Source organism: Scyliorhinus torazame, chromosome 18, assembly GCF_047496885.1.
Source record: "Scyliorhinus torazame isolate Kashiwa2021f chromosome 18, sScyTor2.1, whole genome shotgun sequence".
Classification (NCBI taxonomy): Eukaryota; Metazoa; Chordata; class Chondrichthyes; order Carcharhiniformes; family Scyliorhinidae; genus Scyliorhinus; species Scyliorhinus torazame.
Genome location: NC_092724.1, coordinates 76,419,036 through 76,440,572, shown reverse-complemented (window position 1 = coordinate 76,440,572; position 21,537 = coordinate 76,419,036). Strand labels below are relative to the sequence as shown.

Here is a 21,537-nt window from a genome sequence, read left to right as displayed (position 1 = left end):
TGGTGTATAACGTCGGTTGAAGGTCCTGTGCGGTGAGTAGGTCCTGTTCAAACTTGTGCATGAAGATGTTGGCGTATTGGGGTGCGAATTTGGTCCCCATGGCTGTTCCGTGCGTCTGGATGAAGATCTTGTTGTCGAAGGTGAAGACGTTGTGATCCAGAATGAAGCGGAAGAGTTGCAGAATTGCGTCTGGAGATTGGCAGTGGTCGGTGTTGAGTACTGAGGCTGTTGCAGCAATGCCGTCGTCATTGCTGCAACACCAGATACATAGATGACATTTTTTTCCTTTGGACCCACGGCGAAGAATCACTGAAACGACTACACAATGACATTAATAAGTTCCATCCAACCATCAGACTCACCATGGACTACTCTCCAAAATCAGTTGCATTCTTGGACACACTCGTCTCCATCAAGGACGGTCACCTCAGCACTTCGCTTTACCGCAAACCTACGGATAACCTCATGATGCTCCAATTCTACAGCTTCCACCCTAAACACATTAAAGAAGCCATCCCCTATGGACAAGCGCTCCGTATACACAGGATCTGCTCAGACGAGGAGGAGCGTAACAGACATCTACAGACGTTGAAAGATGCCCTTGTACGAACGGGATATGGCACTCGACTCATCGAGCGACAGTTCCAACGCGCCACAGCGAAAAACCGCACCGACCTCCTCAGAAGACAAACATGGGACACAACGACAGAATACCCTTCGTCGTCCAGTACTTCCCCGGAGCGGAGAAAATGCGTCATCTTCTTCACAGCCTTCAACACGTCATTGATGACGATGAACATCTTGCCAAGGTCATCCCCACACCCCCACTACTTGCCTTCAAACAACCGCGCAACCTCAAATGAACCATTGTTTGCAGCAAACTACCCAGTCTTCAGAACAGTGACCACGACACCACACAACCCTGCCATGGCAATCTCTGCAAGACGTGCCAGATCATCGACATGGATACCACTATTACACGTGGGAACACCACCCACCAGGTACGCGGTACATACTCGTGCGACTCGGTTGAGGTTGTCTACCTCATACGCTGCAGGAAAGGATGTCCCGAAGCGTGGTACATTGGCGAGACCATACAGACGCTGCGACAACGAATGAACGGACATCGCGCAATAGTCACCAGGCGGGAATGTTCCCTTCCAGTCGGGGAACACTTCAGCAGTCAAGGGCATTCAGCCTCTGATCTCCGGGTAAGCGTTCTCCAAGGCGGCCTTCAGGACGCGCAACAACGCAGAATCGCCGAGCAGAAACTTATAGCCAAGTTCCACACACATGAGTGCGGCCTCAACCGGGACCTGGGATTCATGTCGCATTACATTCATCCCCCACCATCTGGCCTGCAAAATCCTACCAACTGTCCTGGCTTGATACAATTCACACCTCCTTAACCTGGGGTTACCCCACCTCTGGATCTGTAAAGATTTAATCACCTGCTAATGGTCGCATTCCTAGCATTGTTTGGCATCTTTGAATTTGTCTATATCTGTGTTTCTGGAACATACCTCTTCATTCACCTGAGGAAGGAGCAACGCTCTGAAAGCTAGTGACATCGAAACAAACCTGTTGGACTTTAACCTGGTGTTGTAAGACTTCGTACTGTAAATAAATCACAACCACCGGTTCTCCCTGGTCAACCCTACTAGTTGCATCTTCAAAGAAATGAAATATGAAAATCGCTTATTGTCACAAGTAGGCTTCAAATGAAGTTACTGTGAAAAGCCCCTAGTCGCCCCATTCTGGCGCCTGTTCGGAGAGGCTGGTACAGGAATTGAACCGTGCTGCTGGCCTGCCTTGGTCTGCTTTCAAAGCCAGCGATTTAGCCCTGTGCTAAACCAGCCCCTAGAATTCTATTAGGTTTGTCAAGCATGATTTCCCTTTCGTAAATCCATGCTGACTTTGTCTGATTATACTTCAGGTACATTATTCATGTCTTCCTTTGTGAAGGCAGAAGTAAAGTATGAATTTAGTGCCTCAGCCATTTCTTTGTTCCCCGTTATAAATACCCCCGTTTCTGACTGTAAGGGGCCTACATTGGTTTTAATCAATCTTTTTCTCTTTACACACCTATAGAAACTTTTACAGTCAGTTTTTATGTTACCCGCTAGCTTATTTCCATATAGTATTTTCCCTTTCTTAATCAATTCCTTAGTCTGCCTTTGCTGAATTTAAACTGTTCCCAATCCTCAGGTCTATTGCTTTTTCTTGCTAATTTATGTACCTCTTCTTTGAATCTAATATTACCTCTATTTTCTCTTGTAAGCCATGATTGGGCCACAGTTCACTTTCTATTCTTTCACCAAATAGGAATAAACAACTTTTGACGTTCACCTATTTGTTCCTGGAATGCCTGCCATTGCCTGTCCATTATCCTTCCTTTCAGTAATGTTTCCCAGCATATCATAGCCAACTCATGCCTCATACCATCACAGTTACTTTTATTGAGGTTCAGGACCCTCGTCTGAGAATCAACTACCTCACTATTATATTTTAAATAATGACTTATCTAAAATATATATATTACTCTTGAATCCACCAGGATGATAAAATAACCAATAGTTTTCTTGTTGAAAGCTGAACTATTTAATGAGTAATAAAATAATAAACTGTGAGTCCTTTTACTCAATACTAAACTAACAATAAAGAATTAAAGTACAATACAGATATATACACGATAATAACAAACTAGTTCTAACTTCTCTCACTCCAGCTAATCTATGTCTTGCTTGTTCACTGTTCTGAATCACATCATCATCTCATCATCATCTGCATCATCTGACTTAGAAAAAGCGGGAAACCTGTTCTTATAGTATCTGACTGTGAGCCATCTAGTATTGAAATGACTGTACTACATTTACATACATTGATCATGTATATTGATATCTGAATCTCACTACACTCACTATCCACATTGATAAAGAATTCTACCATATTATGGTCACTCAACCACAAGGGTTCTCTCACAACTAGATTGCCAACTAATCCTTTCTCATTGCACAACACCCAGTCCAACATGACCTGTTCACTCGCTCGTTGGTTCATCAATGTATTGGTCCAGAAAACCATCCCGTACACAGTCCTGAAATTCCTCCTCTATTGTACTGTGACTAATTTGACTCACCCAATCTATATGTAAATTAAAGTCACCCATAATCACAATGTTCCTTTAACACGTGCATCTCTGATTTCCTGTCTAATGCTATTCCCAACATTACCACTGCAGTTTGGTGGTCTGTATACCACCCCAGCGAATGTTTTTTGCCCTGTGGTGTTTCTTAACTCAGCCCATACAGATCATATTTAAATTTGGTGAAATTTATTAAAATGAGGTTCTCACCCTTTCTGGATCTCGCCAGTAAGAATCACATTTCCCGACTCTCGCGGGAATTTGCACCTGTGTCGCTGTTCTCACTGAGGGCTAATGCGGCTCAAACGTCCACCCAAGGGGCCTTGATATCCGAGCTCCCCAGCATCGAATTGGTGGGGGGGAGGCAGAAAGATTCCCTGGGGAATTCGCTTTCGTGGTTCACAGCTAAGATTTGCACGGCAATTGCCGAGAAATACATACATGTTTTGGACAATTGCTCTTCACTGGGAACCAAAAATGTGATTTAAATCACAAAGTTTGGATGGCTCTCAAAAAGACGGTTTAAAGCCCATTCTAACTCCTGGGTAACTATTATACAGACACAGATGAACCCTCGACAGGACTCCCTCCCCCTTCCTTCCTGAGGCCCGAACTTTCCTGGGGTCTGATCACTCCCCACATCTCAAGTTAAGGCTTGACCCAAAAACCCCCAATCTCCGACTCCTCCCGCACCGCCAATCCTGCCTCACCCCCTAAGTCCTATACACTTTCTTCTTCCAGGCCTGTCAAGGACATTTAAATTTCAATGGATCTATAAACTTGTCATAAAAGGGGAGAGTGACTTCCTTCACTTCAACTCTCCTGCACTTTGTCACTGGGCCCTGAGGACACATTGCATTGCCTGGATCTTGTCTGCCCTGAGACAGAAGGTCGGGCAAGATAAATTATAGAAAAAGTAAGGCACATAAATGGGCTCAGAGTGACAGTATGCACTGATTGCCTCTCCGAGAAAGGCCAAGCTCAAGATTAACTTTAAGAGAGCAGAACAAGGGGCAGGAAAAACTTTTTCACAGAAGATGGTGAGGCTGAGGCATTCACTATGGGTCAGTGATTGAATCAAAAACGATATCAAGATTGACTAGTAGATTGGAGAGGTAGCTGCTGGAAAAAGGGAACAAAGGAATATGGAAGCGGGGGCTATGTAAATGTGATTGGAATGATTCTCTCATCTGTGTGGTACATGCTGGCACAGGTTTGCTTGGCCAAATTTGCTCTTATAACCTTCATGTATCAAACCAATGCTGTACATGACCTGGTGCAATATAAAGTATGATGAATGTAGAAATTGATGCACATCAATTTGTGGTAGTTATGATATTTTTTTTAAAACTGGTTTAAGATACATACAAGCTGCATGTCTACCAAAGCTGTAATTGAAGAGTTGTAAAAGGTGAGGTAATGATTGATTCCAACCACTTACTTGGTGTAAGTTTACCTTCTAATGAGAGTCGATAGTCCAGTTGATTGGAGGTGTCAAAATACAACTTTATTGCTAATTATTCACTTGAATACACTTGAATAAGAACTGAATCAAAACTTATAAACAAAATATCAAACAATGCATAAAAGGGTCGGACACTTAGCAAACAGCATAAAACATAAAAGTATAAAGAAATCACCTTAAACACAAAAGATAGATGATTCAAGAATTCAGGAATGCAAGAATTCAGGAACAAGACCTCGACCACGAGTTCCTACTTTTAAGGGAATCCTTATCTCAGGTCTAATCCCTCATTTACTCTCATTGGTTTCTAATTCTCAGCTGAGACCACCTGGTTTGTTCAAATGGATGTCTGTTACTTCAAGGATGACTGATCAATCAAACATTGGCCATTACATAAGATTAACTGCTGTCTATCAAAGGTAGCTCAGCGTTTGCATGCGCATTCTCAGGGTAATTACTGAATAGGTTTCTTATGCCACAACTCGGACGGAGACCTTGCTGTAACTGAAGAGTTGATACATTCGTATTGTTGAATACACTGAAATACAATAGTCAATTCATTATATGAAACAATATGGCCGTCAGGGTAGCACAGTGCCAGGGTTCCAGGTTCAATTCCCGACTTGGGTCACTGTCTGTGTGGAGTCTGTACGTTCTCCCTGTGTCTGCGTGGGTTTCCTCCAGGTGCTCCGGTTACCTTCCACAAGCCCCGAAAGACGTGCTGTTAAGTGAATTGGACATTCTGAATTCTCTCTGTGTACCCGAACAGGCGCCGGAATGTGGCAACTGGGGGATTTTCACAGTAACTTCATTGCAGTGTTCATGTAAGCCTACTTGTGACAATAAAGATTATTGTTATTATTATGACTGAAGCAGTGTCTGGATTCCCACAGTCAAGATACTAGCGTATAATAGTTAATTTATTATCTGAAGCATTGACTGTATTCTCACAGTCAAAACGCTTTTAATAATTTCACCCCTCAGATATGCATTCAAATAGCACCTAAAACCATGAGTAAATCAATAAATCTGTACCCTATCACTTGGTTACAGATTAAGGGCGAACGGAATGGTGTTTTTATTGCTGGAGATTCTCTGGAGTGTGCATAATTTATGAGGGAGTGGTGTTTAGTACGAGCTAAACAGGTCATGGAATTTAGTGGGATTCAGATTATGTAATTAGTGGGAGGAGCCAGATCCATCTGCAGTTTTTCAGTCTGTTATAGGATTTTAAGTTGAACAGCAGCTTTTGCCAAATGCAGTTAGGTTGAGCAGAAGTGTGCTGCTCTTGAAGCGATCTCTCTCCAAATGCCCTCTTGTCATGGGAATGTCACTTTAAGAAATGTGTGTCTGCTCAAGTGGTTGCAGTGATGTCAGAGTGTGCATGGAGCTGAGCTCTGGCTCTGCTTTTTAGTTTTGCTTTGACGAAAAGCTTGGGCGTGTCTGTGTTTTTTTAGTTTAGTTTTAGTTTTGGAGAAACCGCAATCACAACAGGATGTGTGTGCATCTCTGCAAGCTTATGAATGTCCATTTGGTGATTTCAATGTGGTAACTGTTCTCAGTAGAGAATTTAAGCCTGATGTGCTTCTGTAAAAAGGATTTTTGTCTTATGGATGTTAAAAGAAAAGTTTAAGGATTACTTAGAGTGTTATATTCTTTGGGGGGATGTATTTGAATTGATGGGTGCTAAGATGTTCACTGTCTGTTTTAAAAAGGTTAACTGAGTTCATAGAATAAACAGTGTTTTGCTTTAAGAATTACTTTTAAATTTCCACTGCACCACACCTGTAGAGTGGGCCGTGTGCTCCCCATACCACAATCTAGTAAAAGTCTTGGGTCAGGTGATGTCCATGATATACTTTGGAGTTCTCTAAACCCTGGATCATAACAAATTGGAGGCTCGAGGGGGATAAAAGTCTATCTATTGGATTGGCTTAGTGAACTTAAAGACAGTGAGGGGTGAGCATATTGTGGTTGTTTTTCAGGTGTGGCATTTCAGTTTAAGTAGTGAGTGTGTTGTGGACAATGGCTCTTTCAGAGGCTCTGATGTTTTGGGGGGTGGAGACGGTCACATGCAATACCTTACGGACAGAGACTAAAAACAGGTTTTTAGAGTTGGGAAAAACATTGCAGTTAACATTACCTGACAAAATGAGAAAAGATGAGGTAATTATGGCAGTGGCTAAGCATTTGAAATTGCCTGAGATACAGTTTGACTCATTGGAAATGGCACAAATCCAGTTACAAATTAAACTAATGGAACATGAGAAAGAATTAAAGCAGCTTGAATACGAAAGAGAGAGATAGAAAAAAGAAAGAGATAGAGAAGAAAAAGAAAAAGAGAGAGAAGAAAGGAAAATAGAAAGAATAGCCCTATCAGAACAAAAAGAAAGAGAAAGGGAGATACAGATCAGGGAAAAAGATAAAGAGAGAGAGTCTGAACTTCAGAAAATGGCCATGAAACATGACAGTCAGTTAAAATTGGTGGACATAAAGGGAAATGTACAGTTGGAGGATATTGATGAGGATAGTGAGAAAGAGCGTCATATTCGAAGGCTTGGTGGGGATCTATTTAAATATGTCCACGCAGTGCCAAAGTTTGATGAGAAGGAGGTAGAAGCCTTTTTCATTTCATTTGAGAAGGTAGCTAAACAAATGAAATGGCCACAGGACATGTGGGTATTACTGATTCAAACAAACATAGGGCAAGTGAAGTGTTTGCATCACTATCGGGAGAGGTATCTGGGACGTATGAGGAGGTGAAAAAACCCATCTCAGGTGCATATGAACTAGTGCCTGAAGCCTACAGACAAGCGTTTAGAAATTTAAGGAAAGAATTTGGTCAAACATACATGGAGTTTGAAAGGATCAAAGTAATTTTGATAGGTGGATAAGGGCTTTGAAAATAGACCAAACGTATGAAGCTCTCAGAGAAATTATACTTTTGGAGGAGTTAAAAAATTCAATTCCTGGGAGCGGCACGTGGCGCAGTGGTTAACATTGCTGCCTATGGCGCTGAGGACCCAGGTTCGAATCCCGGCCCTTGGTCACTGTCCGTGTGGAGTTTGCACATTCTCCCCGTGTCTGCATGGGTTTCACCCCCACAACCCAAAGATGTGCAGGATAGGTGGATTGGTCATGGTAAATTTCCCCTTAATTGGATAAAAATAATTGGTTACTCTAAATTTTTTTATTTTTTAAAAAATTCAATTCCTGATGTAGTGAGAACTCATGTGGAAGAGCAGAGGGTTAAAACTGCGAGGTTAGCAGCAGAAATGGTAGGTGATTATGAATTAGTTCATAAATAAAAGCTTGGTTTCTGACATCAGTCTCAGCCTATGAGGGATAGAAACAGGGGACATGAGAAATACGCAAGTGGTAAGGTAAAGGTGATCTGATGGGAGATAATAAGGAGAGTGTACCTCAGATTAAAAAAGAAATCCAGGACGGTGGAAAAGAAATGAAATGTTTCAAATGTTTTCACTGTAGTAAACTAGGCCGTGTAAAGTCACAGTGTTGGTGGTGAAAGAAAAGCATTGTGAAGGCTGAAACGGTAAAACAGGATAAGACAGTGGGGTTTGTTAGAGTGGGAAAGGAAAGCACAAGTGAAGCGAAGGAGGTGCAAAAGATTGTACAGCCTGATCAAGAGGTGATTGATAAGAAGATGCCGATCTCTTTAAAGAATTTACTTGTGTGGGTAAAGTTTACTCATGTGTATCTGGAGGAGCAGGTAAAGCAGTCACAATTTTAAGAGATACGGGAGCTAGTCAATCTTTAATGGTAAGAGATGAAGAGTTATGTAGTTTGGGAGGAATATTGTCAGAAAAGATGGTAATATGTGGAATTCAGGGTGAGAGGAGTAGTGTTACATTGTATAAGGTAAGGTTGGAAAGTCCAGTGAAGAGTAGTGAAGTGGTAGTAGGAGTAATAGAGAAACTATCTTGTCCAGGAATACAGTTTATCTTGGATAATGATATAGCTGGATCGTAGGTGGGAGTTATGCCTACTGTGGCTGATAAGCCAATAGAAAATCAGCCAACTGAAATGTTGAAGGACGAATATCCTGGAACTTTTCCGGATTGTGTAGTAACAAGGTCGCAAAGTCACAGGTTAAGACAAGAGGAGAAATCAAAGAGTGAAGTTGAAGTTGAAGTGCAATTATCAGAAACAATTTTTGATCAGATGGTTGAAAAAGAACAAGAACAGGTGGAGGATGAGGCGGATATTTTTAGTTCAGGAAAATTGGCTGAGTTACAACAGAAAGATGTAGAAATAAACCGGATGTATCAGAAAGCATACACAGAAGAGGAAACTGAGTGTATACCAGAGTGTTATTACCGTAAAAATGATGCCTTGATGAGAAAATGGAGACCTTTACATATGCAGGTGAATGAAAAGTGGGCAGGAGTTCATCAAGTAGTATTGCCGGTAGGGTATAGAAAGGAGGTGTTGCAAGTTGCACATGAGGTACCAGTGGGAGGTCATTTGGGAGTGAGGAAAACTATAGCTGAAATACAAAAACATTTTTATTGGCCTGGACTACATAAAGATGTAGCCAAATTTTGTCGATCATGTCACACATGTCAAGTGATAGGGAAACATCAAGCAGTGATAAAACCAGCGCCCTTAATACCCATTCCAGCATTTGAGGAACCTTTTACAAGGGTCTTAATTGATTGCGTAGGATCGCTTCCTAAAACGAAAAGTGGGAATCAATATCTTTTGACTGTAATGGATGTGTCTACTTGATTTCCAGAGGCCAGTACGTAATATTACAGCTAAAAATATTGTGGAGGAGTTACTTAAATTCTTTACTAGATATGGACTACCCACAGAAATATAATCAGATCAAGGATCAAATTTTACCTCAAGGTTATTCAAAGAAGTCATGGATATCTTAGGAATAAAACAATTTAAATCAACTGCGTACCATCCAGAATCGCAGGGAGCATTAGAAAGGAGGCATCAGGCATTAAAGACAATGTTGAGGGCTTTTTGTCAAGATTATCCAGAGGATTGGGATAAAGGAAATCCATTGTTTGCAATTAGGGATGCACCTAATGAGTCAACCAAATTCAGTCCTTTTGAACTAAATTTTGGTCATGAGGTAAGAGGTACACTTAAATTGATTGAGGAAAAATTGGTGAGTGAGCAGTCGGAACTCACATTATTGGATTACTTGTCAAATTTTAAGGAACGATTAAATAGAGCAGGTGAATTGGCTGGACAGCATTTAAAAGTTGCACAACATGTGATGAAACGGGTAGCGGACAAGAAATCCAAAGTTCGTAGTTTTGCCAGTAGAGAGAAAGTTTTAGTATTGTTACCAGTGATAGGTGAACCTTTAAATGCAAGGTTTTGTGGACCTTATCAGATTGAAAGGAAATTAAGTGAGGTGAATTATGTGGTAAGAATGCCAGATAGAAGGAAAACTCACCGAGTGTGTCATGCGAATATGCTTAAAAGGTACTTTGAAAGGGAAGGAGAGAAAAAGGAGGCGGTTTTAATGATTCTAACTCAAAGTGACGAACCAAATCCAGATGACTGTGAATTTGACGTACCTCAAATTAAATTGGAAAATGAGGATGTTCTTAAAAATTGGGATAAATTGTTGAGTTGCCTTCCAGAGGAAAAACGGACTGACCTGAAAGAATCATTGTTATCACATGGGCAAGTTTGTGGACATAAATTGGGAAGTACTAAAATGGTTATACATGATGTAGATGTGGGAAATGCTGTTCCAATCAAACAATGTACTCATAGACTTAACCCTTTAAAAGTGGCAGGTTAACAAAGAGATTGAAAGTATGCTTAAAAATGGCATAATTGAAGTAGGTTGCAGCCAATGGAGTTCACCCATCGTGATGGTACCAAAACCGGAATGTACCCAACGGTTGTGTGTGGACTATAGAAAGGTGAATGCAGTTACAAGAACGGACTCTTATCCTATCCCACGTTTGGAGGATTGCATTGAGAAAGTGGGACAATCAGCTTGTATTTCCAAATTGGATTTACTTAAAGGTTACTGGCAGGTACCTTGATCCGAAAGGGCGAAGGAGATTTCAGCTTTTGTGATTCCAGATGGTATACACCAATTCAAAGTTATGCCACTTGGCATGAAAAATGCCCAGCCACATTTCAACAGTTAACTAACAAAGTTGTTTCTGGATTACCCAATTGTGCGGTATACATCGACGATCTGGTAATTTTTAGCCAGACATGGACAGAACATTTGAAGCATTTGATGAAGTTATTCGATCGACTTCAGGAGGCAGGTTTGGTGATAAACCTAGTCAAAAGTGAATTTGGAAAAGCCCAAGTCACTTTCCTTGGCCATACATTCGGACACGGGATGTGAAAACAAAAGTTATTGCGGAGTTTCCAATACCCTTGAGACGAAGGGAAATAATGCATTCTTAGCATGAGTGGATTTGATCGAACATTTGTTCAAAATTTTTTGTAATGTGGTTGCTCCACTGACGGACTTGCTGAAGAAATGTCGAAATTTTCAGTGGACAGCGGACTTTCAACACTCATTTGACCGCCTGAAAGCTGTGATGACCAATGCTCCTGTGTTGGAGAATTACAAGGGACTCTGTGATCAGATTGAACTTAACGTATCTGACTTTAAAGCGAAATGCCGAGGCGTAGAGAAATGGATGGATAGTGCAGAGACCTTCTTGTTCAAAGAGACTGTCAATCGAGAAGGATTCCAGTTGGAGGAAGAAGAACTAAAATGGACTGTGTTATTATACGTGTTTGCATGTATTGTTTTTTGAAACGAAAAAGTACATTTACTGTCTGCATTTCTTAATGGAAAGTGAAAAGGTGAAAAATGAAACCATCTTGAAGTTGATGGTTTATTTATTTTTCTTGGGTGGAGGTGTCATGGGAATGTCACTTTAAGAAATGTTTGTCTGCTCAAGTAGCTGCAGTGATGTCAGAGTGTGGGCGGAGCAGAACTCTAGCTCTGCTTTTTAGTTTCACTTTGAGGAAAAGCTTGGGTGTGTCTGTGATTTTTAGTTTTGTTTTAGTTTTGGAGAAGCTGCAATCACAGTAGCAAATCTCTGCAAGCTTATGAATGTCCATTTGTGAATCTTTGCAAGCTTATGAATGTCAATTTGGTGATTTCAACATGGTAACTGTTCTCAGTAGAGAATTTAAACTTGATGTGCTTCTGTAAAAAGGATTTTTATCTTATGGATGTTAAAAGGAAAGTTTAAGGATTACTCAGAGTGTTATTTTCTTTGGGAGGTGTATTTGAATTGATGGGTACTAAGATGTTCACTATGTTTTAAAAAGGTTAACTGAGTTCATAGAATAAACAGTGTTTTGCTTTAAGAATTACTTTTAAATTTCCGCTGCACCACACCTGTAGAGTGGGCCGTGTGCGCCCCATACCACAATCTAGTAAAGGTCTTGGGTCAGGTGATGTCCATGATATACTTTGGAGTTCTCTAAACTCTGGCCCATAACACTCTGCACAGCTAAACAAGTAACCTGTTTTGTTAACTTTATTTATAAGTCGCATTTGAACTTTATCAGGTTGCTTAATTCGAGTCAGTAGCAGGTATAATTAGTAAGTTCAAGTTTTTCCTTTTATTCAAGAAAAGTTGAACTGATAATTGTAGAATGATTTATTTGATATTGTGGTTAATTCTGTGTTTAAATTAAAGTTGGTTTTAACAAAAAGATACATTTTGGTCAGAGTCATCACTCCTGGGATGAAGTATCCTTTCCTCACAGTACTACAAAAACAAATGTTTGGGGTTCTCATCCAGTATCCTAACAAATTTTGGGTCTGGGCCGGTATCCTAACAAGAGGAAGTTCTACTTTGAACTTAAATCATTCTTTACCTCATCAGAAAAAGTTTAAAGAGGCAGAATAGATGGAGTTTTGCTCCATATCAAACCTATGCTGTACCCGATGTCGAAATATTTTATTGAACTGAGAGCTTTACTCTTCTCTACTTTGTGCTGTGCCTCCCTTCAGAACGTTGGACTACATAGATAAATTTTATTCTGGATCTAACTATATTACACGTTACCTGGTGATCAATGCTGCCACTATGATTTCTCACATTGGTACAAATAGTTAAACAAAAAAAGTCGAAAACTTGTCGATCACAGATTCTACAAATTCTGCTTAACTCTAAAATTTGGTAGAATCTTTTGCGGGGTAGAAATATAAACAATTGGAGACACAGAAGAGAAGCCGAGATGTAAAATGTGACAGAGAGTAAGCTGAGAGGTATGGCCTCACCGACGATGTTGAATCTTGATCCCTTCCTTCCATAGGTTGGCAGTTTGGATCGATTGGTGGTCGATCTGGCCTATTTCCCAGAGACCATGTTCAGCCAACCGCAGCTCCGGAGTACTATAACACTAATATGGGGAAGAACAAAGAGAGGCAAAAGAACATGCCCAATTCTAGAAGATCATCCATGAGTAAGGTAAGACAATGCAGTATCCAGAGTAGGACAGTGTCAAATGAACAAGAATATCTGGTGTGGACTGAGTTACCTGGTTTCAGCTAGCGCAGTGGATGGTGTGTGACCACTAAACCCAGTAACTCAGCATTAATTAAGCAGGTTCATAAGGTCAGAAAAAATAGGAGAAGGAATTGACCATTCTGCCAGTGGACCATTCAGCTCTTGGGCCATCCAGCACTTGGCCATCCAGCCCATTGGCCATCCAGCCCTTTGGTCATCCAGCCTTTTGGCCATCCAGCTCTTTGGCCATCCAGTCCTTTGGCCATCCAGTCCTTGGGCCACCCAGTCCTTTGGCCATCCAGTCCTTGGGCCATCCAGTCCTTGGGCCATCCAGTCCTTGGGCCATCCAGTCCTTCCAGTCCTTGAGCCATCCAGTTTGGCCATCCAGTCCTTGGGCCATCCAGCCCGTTGGCCATCCAGCCCGTTGGCCATCCAGTCCTTGGGCCATCCAGTACTTGGCCATCCAGCCCTTTGGCCATCCAGCCCTTTGGCCATCCAGCCCTCCAGCTCTTTGGCCATCCAGCTCTTTGGCCATCCAGCTCTTTGGCCATCCAGCTCTTTGGCCATCCAGCTCTTTGGCCATCCAGTCCTTGGGCCATCCAGTCCTTGGTCCATCCAGTCCTTGGTCCATCCATCCCTTGGTCCATCCATCCCTTGGTCCATCCAGCCCTTGGTCCATCCAGCCCTTGGTCCATCCAGCTCTTTGGCCATCCAGTCCTTGCGCCATCCAGTCCTTGGGCCATTCAGTCCTTGGTCCAACCAGCCCTTTGGCCATCCAGCTCTTGGGCCATCCAGCCTCTTGGCCTGCTCCGCCAGTCTGTAAGATTATAACTTATCTGATTGTGAACATAAGTCCACTTTGCTATTCCCCCCCCCCCCCCCCCCCCACACACACACACACACGCACACACAAAACCATGGACTCACTTGTCAATCAGAAATCTGTCTAACCCAGCCTTGAATACATTCAAGGACACATCCTCTCCAGTTCTCTGGGGAAGAAAATTCGAAGGTATGACACCCCTCTGAGAGAAAGAATATAATCCTTGTCTCCTTCTTAATTGGGAGAACCCTTATTATGAAAGTATGTGCCCCAGTTCTAAATGTCCACACAAGTGTAAATATCCTCCCAGCATCCATTCTGTCTCGTCCCCTCAGAACCTTATGTGTTTTAATACGATCATCTCTCATTCTTCTAAACACTAATGAGTACAGGCCTAAGCTGCTTATAATTTCCTCATAAGACAGCCTCTTCATCCCAGAAATCTGCCGGAGAGGGTACAGATGAGGTTTACCAGGATGTTGCCTGGTATGGAGGGCATTAGCTATGAGGAGAGGTTGAATAAACTCAGTTCGTTCTCACTGGAATGATGGAGGTTGAAAGGCAACCTTATAAAAGTCTACAAAATTATGAGGGGCATAGACAGAGTGAATAGTCAGAAGCTCATTCCCAGGGCGGAATAATCAATTACTAGGGAGCATAGGTTTCAGGTGTGAGGGGCAAAGTTTCAAGGAGATGTGCGAGGCAAGGTTTTAAACACAGAGGGTAGTGGGTGCCTGGAACTCGCTGTTGGAGGACTCCCACACTCTGACGGACTCCACCTGCCCTGCCTCATTTCTTAGAACCAGATCCAGCACATCTTGCTCCCTGGTAGGACTGGAAATGTACTGTTCCAGAAAGTTCTCCTGCACAAACTGCAGGAATTTCTCCCTTTACGTGCCCCACACTCTACCCGTTTCCCAGTCTACCTTCGGGGAATTGAAATCCCCAATTATTACAACACTAGTTGCCCTGCAGTTTCCATAATCTGCCTACAAATGCTCTCTTCCACTTCCTCCCCACTATTTGGAGGTCTATAGTAAATACCAAACAAGAGCACCGCTCCCTTCCTATTTCTCACGTCCAACCATATTGAGATTAATTCAGGAACTGCATCTTGTTCAAGAGCTATTATATTATCTTTGACCAGGACTGCTATCCTTTTTACCCACAATGTTCCTACTAAAAACCTTATAACCCAGGATGTTAATTATTCAGTCCTGTTCTGGCTTGAGCCATGTTTATGTCAATGTTACCATGTCATTTATGCCCCTATAGCAATTTTTGCTTCCAGTTCCCCAATTAATAATAATAATCTTTATTGTCACAAGTAGGCTGACATTAATACTGCAATGAAGTTACTGTGAAAAGTCCCTAGTCGACACATTCCGGCGCCTGTTCGGGTACACAGAGGGAGAATCCAGAATGTCTAAATAAATTAACAACACATCTTTCGGGACTTGTGGGAGGAAACCGAAGTACCCGGAGGAAACCCACGCAGTCACAGGGAGAACATGCAGACTCCGCACAGACAGTTACCCAAGTTGGGAATTGAACATGGGACCCTGGCGCTGTTAAGCAACAGTGCTAACCACTGTACTACCGTGCCGCTTCGGTACACAATTCTGTTCACTATAATCTGTGCATTTACATCCTGGTTTTCTATTATCCACCCTGCTCGGTTCATCCTCAAAGAACTCTAATAAATTAGTCAAACACAATTTTCCTTTCACAAAACCATGTTGACTATACCCAATTGTATTAAGGCTTTATAACAGCCTGGGGCTGTTTAGCACAGGGCTAAATCGCTGGCTTTGAAAGAAGACCAAGGCAGGCCAGCACGGTTCAATTCCCGTAACAGCCTCCCTGAACAGGTGCCGGAATGTGGCGACTAGGGGCTTTTCACAGTAACTTCATTGAAGCCTACTTTTGACAATAAGTGATTTTCATTTCATGTTTTGCTGTTACTTCCTTAATAATGGATTCAAGCTTTTTCTCCATGATAGATGTGAGGCTAACTGGCCTAGAGTTCCCAGCTTTCTGTCTCCCTCCTTTCTTAAATAGCAGTGTTAAATTTGTAGTTTTCCTGACTACTGGGACCTTTCCAGAATCCAGGGATTTTTGAAAGATTATAACTAATGCATCTACTATCTCTGCTACTTCTGCTATCTACTATCTTCTTTTAAGACCCTAGGGGGCAGGCCATTAGGTCCAGGGGACTTCTCAGCTCTTAATCCCATTAGTTTTCCCAGTACCAATTCCCCAGTGATTTGTAATTATTTTAAGTTCCCCTTTTGCCTTTTGATTTTCAATTAATTTTGGAATGCATTTGTATCTTTTATTGTGTCTTTTGCTGATACAAAAGACCTGTTGAATGCTCCCGCCATTTCCTTGCTTCCCACCCTCTAAGGGACCAAAGCTGATTTTAGCTACTATTTTTCTTTTTTCACTTGTATAAACCCCTCAGCCAGGATTCTCCGATCCCCTGCCGGGTCAGAGAATCCCCAGGGGAAGGCGCAAATTCCCCACCCGCCGCCCCAACGCCGGCTGCCCTATCCTCTGGCGCCATTTTTCGGGCGGCGGCGGGATTCCCGCCACGCCGGTCGGAGGCCAATGCCAGCGACCCCCACCCGGCGATTCTCCGGGCCCTGATGAGCCGAGCGGCCATCCAGTTTTGGCCAGTCCCGCCGGCGTGAATTACTCACCTCACGCACGGCAGGACCTGGCAGGTGAGTGTGTGGGGCGGTCCTCGGGGGGACGCGGGGGGATCCGACCCCGGGGATCTGTGCCCTGGCCGGCGATCGATCTGCGGGCGGGCTTGTTCCATGGGGGAGACTTCTTTCCTCCGTGCCAGGCTCTGCCATATTGCCCGGGAGCTGGCGTGGGGAAGCGAACCCCCGCGCAAGCGCGGAAATACACCGGCCGGGCTGCGTATGCGCGGAAATATGCCAGCCAGTCTGCTCATATGTGGAAATATGCAGGCCGGTCCGCGCATGCGCGAGATCACTTCGGCCGTTCTGCGCATGCGCGAACTCGCGCCGGCCCTTCGCCGCCGGCTGGAGCAATGGGGACAACTCTGGCGGCAACCTAGTCCCCTAGAAATGTGAGAATTGTGAGGCCATTGATGCTGGAGTCGTTGGCGCCGGTTTTCCCGCCGGCGTGGGGACATAGCCCCATTTTCAGAGAATCCCGCCCCTCTTGTCTGTTTTTATATTTCTAGCTGGCATTCACCAAGACCCTAACTTCTTCCTCGTTGTTTTTAGTCATTCTTTTTTTTTGTCAGTTTCTAAAATGTGTCCATTCTTCTGACCTACCACTGATCTTTGTAATATTGTAAGCATTTTCCTGCAATTTGACAGCATCCTTAATTTCCTTAGTTAGGCATACATCTCATCGAGTCTTTCTTTTTAATTGAATATATTTATGTTGACAGTTATGAAATATCCAATGTCTGCCACAGTTTCTCTACCATTCTACGTTTTACTGGATTTTCCCAGCCCACTTTAGCAAATTCAATCTTCACAGCACTCTTTATAGCTTTATTTATTTTGGGTTGGCTGGTCTGCCCACATTCAATATACATGAAGAGTGGACCATTGGGTGAATTCTGCCAAATACCTTTGGAACAGTCTCAGGCAAAGTCTGTAATATTAAGGGAAGAAGGCAGGACAGTGGGATTTATTTTATATAGAATTGTGGCTCTGATTTTGTTCACATTGATTTATTCAGCGTGTCTACACATGACTCTTGTCAAACTAATGAAACATGTGCTTTGCTTGGTATTAAGAGTGTTTCATCCAGTGAAGTTTCAGAAAAGACAACCATCACCGCACCTGCTGAATTCTCCATCAACCCTCCATCAAGCATTCATTCTTCACCTGAATTTGGCCAATATATAATGACAGAATTTGCCTTGAAGTATTTCAGAGAGCCTTTGACCATGTGAGTAATATGACTGGCATGTACGTGCATTCCCCAATCTGCTCAACATCAGTAACTAGAAGACGTTAAAATAGAGATCAACATGCAGCGATGTGCCACAGACACACCAGAGACCGAGAGACAGAGAGAAAGACAAAAGTCCAGACATTCTTCTAGTATTACAGCTGAGTCATGAATATATAATAATAATAATAATGGGTGTGAATGTGGATCTCATTTCTTTCCAACAGTTCCCGAAAATTTCTTCCTTGTGTAAAATGGTATGCTGAGCAATGCACAGTCTGTGGCTAAGTTATATTTTATAATGTCTTGTTCAATGTTTCTTAAATATTCCCATTTGTATTGTGTATGTAATAGACAATAACAGAGGAAGTTTGCAGAGCACTAAGTTACAAGTACAGATGGATAGGTACATTGAATAGATTCACCATACAATGCCACATAAACAGATGTCTTTGGCACAAGAGAGGAGTACCAAGAAATCAGAAGATGTGGAGTGCAGTCAATAGGTTTACCAGGTTTACCTGAGCCTCACAAAGCACCTGAGGAGACTCCAACTAATTAGAGCAATTATCATTGGTCAATATCACTTGATCAGTAATATGTGTAACATTTGATATTGATATTATTTCATATTTTTCAGTATTATTTATTTGTGCAGTAGTAGGGAAAACCCCCATGGCCTTCAACGTCAGTGTTCTTTTCAGGCATTCACAGGGGAAATCGCTGGTGCTAGCGCTCGCTGACAGCATCTTCCTACTTCCTTGGTATTGACACCTTTGTGTAAACTTTGGTGGAGGATTCTTCCTGTTCTGGGGCTTTTCCTGATATTTGTTTAGATACGAGGACCAACATTAGAAGCAGCTGTCTCTTCCCGTGCTCTTGGATACATGCACTAAGTCTCAGCCGTTAACTGATCTCAGGCAATGGGATGTTAGAAGAAGTCTGTTTTCTGTTCTCCAGTGTGTTGAAGCCATGTTCTTTTCTGTCTTGGCTCTAACATCAGTCTAACATTACACTAATCCTAACACTTCATTAGCCACAGTGCAAAGATCGCTGAGAAATGCTCCTCTGGAGCTTATTGTATGATTTCATCAAACCCTGCAAAAAACTGTTGGTAGCAGATCGCAGTAAATAGTTCTGTCACAGCATTGCGATGGCTTTATTATTCGACAAGTCTGGATGATGGACTCCATCCATCCCCATCCCCTGTATCCCTACCCTCCCAGGATGCTCAAACCACCACCCAACATGTGTTTATAGCTGATGTATATATTACTTTCAATATGAACATATGAATTAGGAGCAGGAGGCCGCTCGGCCCCTCGAGCCTGGTCCGCCATTCAAAAAGATCCGACTGGTGCGTCTGTAACCACAACCCCACATTGCTGCCAACCCCCCCCCCCCCCCCCCCCCCCCCTCCTCCCGGCCTGGCAATAACGTTTCACCTCCCTGTTACTCAAGAATCTGTCCAGCTCTGCATTAAAAAGATTCAAAGATGGACAATTTCACATTTTCCCACATTATGCTCCATTTGCCAGATCTTTACCCACTCACTGAACCTATCTATGTCCCTTTGTGCCTCCTTACGTCATCGTCACAATTTACTGTCCTGCCTATCTTTGTGACATCAGCAAATTTAGCAACCATACCTTCAGTCCCTTCATCCAAATCATTTATCGAAGTTGTAAACAGTGAGGTCCCAGCACTACTTCCTGTGGCACACCACTTGTCACATCCTACCAAAGAGCCTGTTAGCTAGCCAATCTTCAATTCAAGTCAATATGTTACCCCTTACACCATGAGCTTTTTTTTCACAATATCTTTGATGTGGCAGCTTAGCAAATGACTTCTGGAAATCTAAGAACAGTACATCCAACAGTTCCTTTTTATCCATTGTTACAACTCCCTAGGCTAGTGCACGGTCAATTCCAGCCCCACTTGACCCAGACTCGCAGCGCAATTGAAATTAACAAATATTTCTTAGAAAAACACCCAAAGTCTTTGGCCCTTAGCTGCTCAATAACTAGTCACCAGGTTTGTAAATTTAAACACAATTAAGTTTATTAATAAACAATAACTAAAATTAAGTATGCAGAAAATTATTATCCAATTCCTAATCTCCCCCCCCCCCCCCCCACACCCCACTTAAACATGTCCCACCCTCTACGTACACACACAAGACAGACAAACACAGAGGGGAGAAGAGGGTGTAAAAATAATGATGAAAGTAATGAAAGATCAGAATCTTTGTTTCAGATGGTATTTCTAAAACACTGTTCTTCAATCTAGGCTTTCAGTTCAAGAATTTTGTTTCCAGTCTGTAATGGTTTTTGCTGTAGGTTCATTCAGGTTTCAGAAATGCAGCAGCTTTTCTGAAGAGAGAGAGAAGAGAGAGCAGGTCCTTTCCTCTGAGAGTCCAGGCCTCAAACTGTATCCCCAGGTTCTCTGAAAATCGTCCCAGTAAGGCAGGATCCAATCACTGCCTGTTACTGGGCATAGTACGGCCCTTTGGTAATTCAGTGGTCACGCCGTACAACATGGCACCGGCCGTGCGCGGACCCGACCCACCAAATGCGACCCCACAGGCCACCCCCTGGCCACCCCCACCAGTCCCTTCAGCCCTCGAGGCAACACCCCCCCCCCCCCCCCCCCCCCCGGGCCAGCGGCACGGATCCCGGCTGAGTGTGGTGGCACTGGACACAGTCTGAAGCCGCCACGCCGGGTTCTCAACCGCTCAGACCACACGTCAACCGTGCGGTCAGAAACTCGGCCCATCGGGGGAGGGCCTTCTGGTGATTCACCAACTCCGTTCCAACAGCGTTCGGCGCGTGACGCCATTTCAGAGGGGGTGGAGACTCAAAAACCGCCATCAAACCACCACCGCCCCCAATTTGGCTGTCGGAAGGAATTCTCCGCCCGATCGCCGAATATGATATCGGCGTCGGGCAACAGAGAATCATAGAATCATAGAAGTTTACAGCATGGAAACAGGCCCTTCGGCCCAACCAGTCCATGCCACCCAGTTTTTACCATTAAGCTAGTCCCAGTTGTCCGCACTTGGCCCATAACCCTCTATACCCATCTTACCCATGTAACTATCTAAATGTTTTTTAAAAGACACAATTGTACCCGCCTCTACTACTACCTCTGGCAGCCCATTCCAGACACTCACTACCCTCTGAGTGAAGAAATTGCCCCTCTGGGCCCTTCTGAATCTCTCCCCTCTCACTTTAAACCTATGCCCTCTAGTTTTAGACTCCCCTACCTTTGGGAAAAGATGTTGACTATCTACCTGATCTATGCCCCTCATTATTTTATAGACCTCTATAAGATCACCCCTAAGCCTCCTACGCTCCAAGGAAAAAAGTCCCAGTCTATCCAGCCTCTCCTTAGAACTCAAACCATCAAGTCCCGGCAACATCCTAGTAAATCTTTTCTGCACTCTTTCCAGTTTAATAATATCCTTCCTATAATAGGGTGACCAGAACTGCACACAGTATTCCAAGTGTGGCCGTACCAATGTCTTGTACAACTTCAACAAGACGTCCCAACTCCTGTATTCAATGTTCTGACCAATGAAACCAAGCATGCCGAATGCCTTCTTCACCACCCTGTCCACCTGCGACTCCACCTTCAAGGAGCTATGAACCTGTACTCCTAGATCTCTTTG

General features: G+C 43.2%; 1 protein-coding gene across 1 annotated transcript in view; it reads left to right on the top strand.

Annotated features, from left to right (window-relative positions):
- LOC140395321 (unconventional myosin-XVB-like) overlaps positions 1 to 21,537 on the top strand; it is a 344,508-nt gene that overhangs the window by 190,182 nt on the left and 132,789 nt on the right. The window contains exons 10-11 of the mRNA XM_072482943.1: positions 12,909 to 13,063; positions 17,710 to 17,864. Of these exons, the coding sequence (XP_072339044.1) occupies positions 12,909 to 13,063; positions 17,710 to 17,864 (310 nt within the window). The remainder of the gene's footprint in view (positions 1 to 12,908; positions 13,064 to 17,709; positions 17,865 to 21,537) is intronic.